This window comes from Xiphophorus couchianus, chromosome 12, assembly GCF_001444195.1.
Source record: "Xiphophorus couchianus chromosome 12, X_couchianus-1.0, whole genome shotgun sequence".
Classification (NCBI taxonomy): domain Eukaryota; kingdom Metazoa; phylum Chordata; class Actinopteri; order Cyprinodontiformes; family Poeciliidae; genus Xiphophorus; species Xiphophorus couchianus.
In genome coordinates, this window is record NC_040239.1 from 5,998,190 (window position 1) to 6,005,782 (window position 7,593).

The window sequence follows — 7,593 nt, forward strand, 5'->3', positions numbered from 1 at the left end:
TCACTGTCAACAATGTCATTACTTCACATCTAAGAACAAGGATTCGGGTATAAAAGTCTGTCTTAAAGGAGGACAAGTTCAGTAAATCTTTGCACCTAGATATTCAGTACAAGGCTCACATCAGTGACAGCGCTGAAATGGCTATTAGTATAAAAAAAACAAGGCACCTGAGACGGCCGGACCTTAGGAAACAACGCATTTTCAGAACTAAAAACTCAAGCTATTTGGCTTCACTGCTGGCTTCAAAGAACGGTTAGTTTTGGATGAAAAATAAGGTGTTGGTTGTTTTTGTTATTTTTCTTCATTTTTAATCTAAAGACTCTAAAGTTGTATATTTAAATGTCAGATAAAGAGTTAATTTATAAAAACTGAGATGAAAAGGAACCAGAGCATATCCTTGGTACATCGTGAAGGTGGACCACAAGATCAGAAAGCACAGATAAGAGATTTATTTTCCTTGTTCTCATGAAATAAGTCACTTTTTCTGATCTGATGTGTAAGCATTCATATGGAATGCTTACACATCATGTTTTATGTGCATAAAAATGAAAATAACATGGATGTCATTGTGAATCTTGGAATCTAGTTGTGAAACTCCTGATACAGTAAGAATGACTTTCATTGTTATGGTATCCTAGGTCGCTAAAAGAAAAATCATAAAGGAAAAGAAAAACGTTTTTGGGATTGAAATTGAACAATACCTTCAAATTAATTCCCGAGTCTTTAAAATTCTAAAACAAGCCGTTATCTGTCATGACGTAAGTGTCTAAAAAAATGTCAATGGAATCTTATTGAATGACTGAGTAGATTCTGTGTGGGTGTTGTCTTCTATAAATGCAATATAGGTCACTATTGTCACTGAAGAGCAACACCTTGAGTTAATGAAGTCACTTGCTACCATCATTATGGGCTCTAAGTTCAATGGATGTCTCATGCACTATGGTAAGTACTTTTAACTATAACTAAAAAATTGTTTTCAGAGTATCTAATATTTTCTTTTTAGTAAGTATAATTTAATAGATTAGCTTTTGTGGCTTTTCCTTTGGTTTTGTGCTTTTGCAACTTTTTGTAGTTGTTGGTATCTTCTCATTAATGTCTCCGTTTGATAATTGAGCATGACTTTTGTTGTTACTTACTGGAAGAGCAGTTAGATTAAAAGTTCAGGAGTTTTATGATACATAAAACCACTGAAATGTAAATCTTGGTTCTGTTTACAGACTTTTCTATGCCACTTTTAGTATAAACATTTTCATTTTAAGATGCCAAGAAGATCTACAATACTAAGATTTATACATGCACTTTACAGAAGAAAATACATAGTTTTCTGCTCAATGTCTGACATTAAAGTAGCTAAACGTTCATTGTTTTTAACCAGTTACACTTACACAAATATTGTTGTTTTCTAAAAGCTAGAATAATGGGATTAATGTGTTTTTCATTACGTTTTTATTAGTATCATTCAAAAATCGACATCTATTTTCTTTGTAGAATTTCATTATAAATTATATTATTTGGGTCAAACCTTGAGGGTGTTTATCCAAAAGCTGTGAACAGGTAGATTTGTTTTTTTTTTTTGTTTTAGAGTAGTGGTACTGGTCATTGTATCTGTACCAGGTCATTGTCTATAGCTGAATCCCATCTGCAGTCCCATTGCAGGCCAAGATAGGAAAAAGCCTAAAAAACAATTAAATACTGAGACATAAATTACATAAAATAATCCAGCAACATTATTTCATGAGTATGTATTATCTTACACAACTCTGAATCCCACACCACCAAAAAATATTTTTAAAAGATCCTAATCATTGAATGTAAATGTTTGGTTCCACCTGAATGTACATAATATTTTTTTTTATTTTTTTTTCTGTTTAGTGCTGGTCCTGGTGCTTCTGGGGAATCACTGGAGTCTTGTACTTCCAGCACCGACTGAACACAAGTGTTTGTTCGAAAAAACGGTGGATCTTATGAATTTACTGGTACATGAGACAAATGAGACACTGCAACAATATCTAAGTACCAGTGTAAGTGATTTTATAATTTGCTGTACCAAAGCATAATTCTGTTGCTAAATAAGTCCAAACACTGGCAACAATTTTTATCCTCACCAACAAATTATTTGAATTTGAATCAATTCTTTGTAAATTGTTGAATTTAACAAAAAAAACACAACTAAATACCAAAGCCCAACCCAGAAGTACTTTCAATGGGGAAAATAAAAAGAAAGAAGTTAATGGGTGCTATAGTTCCTTTCAGAAAGAGCAATTAATCTAGTATTGTGCAACTACTAAAAGTACCCAATATACTAGCATATACGCTATTCTTTTAGACGTAACAGTAAAACAAAATTAACCTTTGACATAGCTCTTAAGATGACTGATTGGCTGCTTTCTGAACTTCCCAGTTATCTGTGGCTCATGCTTTTTGCTCTTCAAATCCTTCAGATTTCCAGACAGAATGTTTTGTGATTGGCTCTAGTCTAAAACTAAAATGTGTATTTTAAAATGACTTTTTTAACCCACAATTTTTCACATTTGCTTTTCTTCTATCACAGAAGAAGAACAATTCCTGTAATCCTCACATTCCAGATGAGGTTCCTAGCGCCACGGTAGCTGGTTTCAACATGATTGAGAAGCTGCAAGACATCTATTCCAGGAATGAGCTTTTTTCTTTGCATCTCTCCCAAGTAGAAAGATATCAGAAGAGCCTTTTCAAAACAGATTCTGTCCTGGAATCTGTTTTGAACTCCTTGTCAATGCTAAAGATGAGACTCAACCATCTTTTAAAAACAGTAGAACGCCATATCAAAACCATGAACCCATCGACATCTGTGCCTGCATCACCTGCTGCACTGAACCTGCCCCATCAATATTTCTATGAAAAGAAAGTCTATGGATGTGGTGTTATAGTCAGGCTGAGGGACTGGGGACAGAATGTACAGGAGGTACTGGAATCCATGTGTAGCAGCAATATAATATAATATATATATATTATATATAGCTTTAAGAAGCTATATATAGCTTCTTAAAGCTAAGGGAAAGGGGAAATTTCTTAATGATGAGGAGTTTAAAAAAATAATTTGTGTTTTTCTAATGTTATTTATCATGGTCAAGATTTTTATTTAAATATTTATACTGATGTTGGAGTGAGATAGCATAACTTTATTCCTTTTATAATATTGTTGCTAAAGATTTTCTTCTGACTAAATGTTGTGTGCTCAGCTTTGACTCGTGTATCTCCTACAGTGATGATGATGAAATGATGGCCAACCTTTGCAGAGTTCACAGATTTTCAGAATTTGATGCCATTTTTGGTTTTGTTAAGACTGTAGTTAAATGCACTGGAATTGTTTGCACTATAATGTAGTTGAGACCTGAATTATTTAGATATTTATAAAATATGTATTTATTTAACAATAAGAACACCTGTCATTTTTATAACTGTATTTAAACTATTTATAAAAATTAATTTATTTGACTGGATAACGTGGTGTAATGGTAAACTTTGGAACATTAGAAGTGAAAAAAGAGGTGGCATTCTCTAAAAACTCAAGAGTTTTGAAGAATGAAATTATATTTTTGGGGGTGGAAATTGGCTGCTCAACTATATATACACCTGGGTACAAAATGATAGCCACACATCACTGATCATAGAAATACATTTCTGTGATAGAGTAATCAACAAATAATGATAATAATATATACAGTGCTTCTTGTGTGTTCTATCACTTACATTGCCTGTATCTGAGTTAATGTTGGATTAATATTGAACTTAATAGCTAACATTACCAAACATTACCAAGTATTTCTGTTTTACTTCTGCTCATTTTAGTCATGCTTCTCTGACTCTGGTGTAAATCATCTGCTCAATCAAGAGATGAGTGAAAACAGGTTTGCATCATTTGGGTCCATTACAGTGAAGAGGTAGCTACTGTCAAAATGTGAGAGGGTATGTTTTAGACTTTCTAACAATAAACTCTTTTCTGATTAAATTATCACACTCTCGGATATCTGTATTCAACGAGGCTTTCAAAAATGTTGGTGTCAGTGACTTGGAATATTTTTTTTGTAAATGATTTTGTATTATTTTAGAGCTGTTTATATGTGTTTGGGCTACCCACTTACTCAGAAGGTGGTATGTTCCAGTTACTAGGTGAGGCTCCTAAAACAGATTTTTGCACTCTCATTGAAGCAGCAAGTGTTTCTGTTTGTTTTTACTCCTATTTGTCTTTACTTTGGATTTATTGCTTTAAATTATGAATGCTCAACATTGTGGCATTAATATTTTGCATTTCTATAAATTATATTTTCCAATTAATTTTTCAGGTGTGTGTTTTTCTGTTTAGGAAAATGGACAAGGACAGTCTCAGGCTTTGTAAAGGCATTAGATTTTAGATGAATGTATTCAAGTTTATTATCCTGTGTCAGCCTGGTATTCCTTTCATTAGCTATTTTATTAAAGTAAGTCAGTCTGAAAAAGAACAAGATTCACTGAAATACTTCTAGTTAACTTGTGGTAAGTTGCAAAGATGCACAGGAAGCAGAGGCCTGTCAGAAAGGTAATGAATCAATCATAGCGAAAATGTGTCGTCATAAAAGTACCTAGAAATCAGCTGACGTTAAAGAGGCTTGACACAAATTTTGGATTTCTGGTTTGCAGTAAAAAACAACTACAAATGTTAGTAATGTGAAAGTTACAGCACTGTTCAGCTCGAGACAGTTTTGTGAAGTTCATAGTGTTTTTGTGTCATTTGCAGTATTTCCTTCAGTGGAAGCGACAAAAATCATGGTAAGATGCTGACTTAATGAATGAACCCTGCGCTGATAGGCGTATCACTTTTGTGTTTTCAAAAAAAGACATGACTGGAAATAGGGGAAGTTTATCTTCAGTAGATCTTACACGCCTCTTTTAGCCAGGTCATAAATATACATATGATGCTGTTTGACTGAGATGACATTTCTTTACTGATCTGTCATTTAAACTCTGTGCCCAACAAAAATGAAAGTCAGAGCAGGTACTGTATACCGTAAACTTTTTTTATTTTTATTTACACTGATAAATTTGCATCGACAGTATAATGTAACATATTTCCTTGCAGATAGTAATTGTTCTAAAATGTTGAAATTATGCACCGACATTTGCAGGTCTGCTTGGTGTGGCATGTGCCTGCATGGTGCTGCTGGTGGAGGGCTTGGTGGCAAGAAATGCTACAACAAAATGTATTGCTGGAGGAAGTTGCAAACTCAAAGAAATGGTAAATCTCACAAGACGACAGATGAGAGACAGCTTGTCAGACTTTGTAAGTATGCACTAGTGCTTGTATGTGCAGAATGGTTTACTTTGCTTTTAGGTTGTTGCCATTTTAATGCACTTTGAAGCTAAAAGGATAAAACAAAATTAAAGATATTTTAATCGGTTGCATTTTAAAGCTGTTACTGTGCATTCTTTGCTTAAACAAATACACTCATAGTTTTAAAGAAGAAAACAATAAAAATGTATTTTAATATGCATATATCACTGTCTAAATGCAACATCTACAGGAAGAAAAATAAGAATTATGTGACAAAACCTTCCTTAAAATATCAGAATACTTTAAATTAGTGTTGGAAATATTCTGCTCAGTACATGACAGCAGATTGTATATTTTTTTGTTCCCATGCCACCAGCATGGTATTTACAAAGGTAAACTACTGTATATATAACTGGATACTTTCGAAGTATTTATCAGCACTAATCTTAACTGACTCAAGTCTTGAATGGTATGTAGGTAAATGAGTAGACGAAAGGTGCATTTTGATGTAAGAAATACTTCCTGATTTAGTAACTGAGTCATCACATCCAAAGATTGTGCTAAATAACTTTAAGATCATGTTGAAATAAAATTTAAGACATTAGCAAAGTATCCATAAGCCTCGGTATGTAATGAACAACATTATTAACGTATGTAATGGACCTTTCTTTCAGGACAAAGTCAATGGGGAACACCTTGGTACTTGGTCGCCTGGCTTCCCTGAGCTGGAGGTTCACCTAAACTCTACTCTCGACGCATCAAAAGTCCTGTGTAGCCTCACCTACATGGCTGAAGGTCTGGAGAAAATCTTGGAGGATCAGAATGATCTGAATCCCACAAATATCTTACTTCACAATATGCTTAGAGAAACAATTACATGGGTCAAGATGCTTAAAGATTGCATGAAGCATTCTTTCGAGGCCAAATGCCCAAAGAAAATATTGCCACCCAAGATGCCTGAGTATACTTTTGAGAGGAAACAGTGGAGTCACACTCTGTTGATGTCAGCCGAGAAATATCTAGGTTGGCTGCAGCATAAAATTACAGCTAGAAAGGCCAGACAGATTAGCAAAAAGACCCTTCATACTAGTAGCACTGATTCTAGATACCTAAAAGGCAGTGTACATCATTTGTGATCGCATCGGAAAATAGTTCGTTTCAAATGCTGATCTGATTACAATTAGTGCCTTTAACTTCACCATTAGTGACTTTCATTCATGCAGCAATTATTTCTTTTTACTTTTGCAAGACTATAATAATTAAAAGTAGGTTATATAATTAAAAAAATAATAATTTTAAAGTAAACTGACAACTCTAATGGTACAATTTACATAAACTGTTAGCCTTGTGTTTATCAAACAGCCAATATGACTCACATATTTATCTTTTAAGTGCACAGTTCAGAACCAGTTGGTCTAATTTAGACAATAAATAGCTGCCATTTAGCATAGCAATACGGAAAAAAATACTAAGGATACATTTCCAAACCAAGACTTAAAATTATAATAAAAGTGGCAAACGTCAAAATAAAATGAAAGTGATTACTTGCTAAAAGAAATATTCTCGTACTTCTAAGTATTGCTGTTATGCTAACATTAAGCTAGCTATACTTCCTGGGCATCATTTCATCTACATAGACCAGTTCACTAAAATTAAGACATTGCTACATACAAGCTATATCAGAAATGGCTTTGTTTTATTAAATTTGATAACCCCCAGGAATTGACACATCTCTTTGTGACTGTAATTAATCAACTTGATGAGAAGGGGTTCTAATGCACTTCTTAATTACAGAAGGGTGTTTTCTTAGGCTTCACAGTGATTAATTGTTTTGCTCTGGTCACCCATCCCTTGTGAGAAGGCCAAACTGCCTGAGGGGAAAAGTTAATCTGGAAGAATCACTTTCTGAGGGTTGTTGGTTTAGCCTTTAATCAACAAACTGAGCATGAAAATTTGCAGCCAGGTGGGTATCTGGGCTTGCATCAAAGAAATAAGAAAACAATACTGGAAAACACAAGAGGATTCATTCTGGTCTCATCCTCATCACATCAGGTGATGAATTCATTCTTTGCCATTTATTCTTTTGCATGACTGTTACATTAGTGTTCAAAATGTGTAACGGTTCTCCAGACTTAAATGTATTTTATCAATGTGCTGATCCATAATCATGAATGGTATATATATGTTTTGCTGCAATAAAATTGTCATTTCAAGATTTTTTGACTTGCATGATTCTTTTATAGTACTTTAAACTTAGCATTGAGCAATACCATTTACTCTGTCAGCAGTCACCACAAAGGAAACTG

At 33.8% G+C, this 7,593-nt stretch overlaps 1 protein-coding gene across 1 annotated transcript; it reads left to right on the top strand.

Annotated features, from left to right (window-relative positions):
• Nucleotides 1-4,820: 4,820 nt before the first annotated feature.
• On the top strand, nucleotides 4,821-7,502 carry LOC114154966 (uncharacterized). The gene is made up of 3 exons (XM_028034518.1): nucleotides 4,821-5,011; nucleotides 5,142-5,296; nucleotides 5,962-7,502. The coding sequence occupies exons 1-3, from the start codon at nucleotides 4,996-4,998 to the stop codon at nucleotides 6,421-6,423; spliced, it is 633 nt and encodes a 210-aa protein (XP_027890319.1). The 5' UTR covers nucleotides 4,821-4,995; the 3' UTR covers nucleotides 6,424-7,502.
• Nucleotides 7,503-7,593: the final 91 nt, after the last annotated feature.

Bases quoted from the DNA above. Each gene is read 5' to 3' on its own strand.
- LOC114154966 (XM_028034518.1), top strand. The intron at 5,297-5,961 runs GTAAGTATGCAC...CCTTTCTTTCAG, and splicing joins GAGACAGCTTGTCAGACTTT to GACAAAGTCAATGGGGAACA.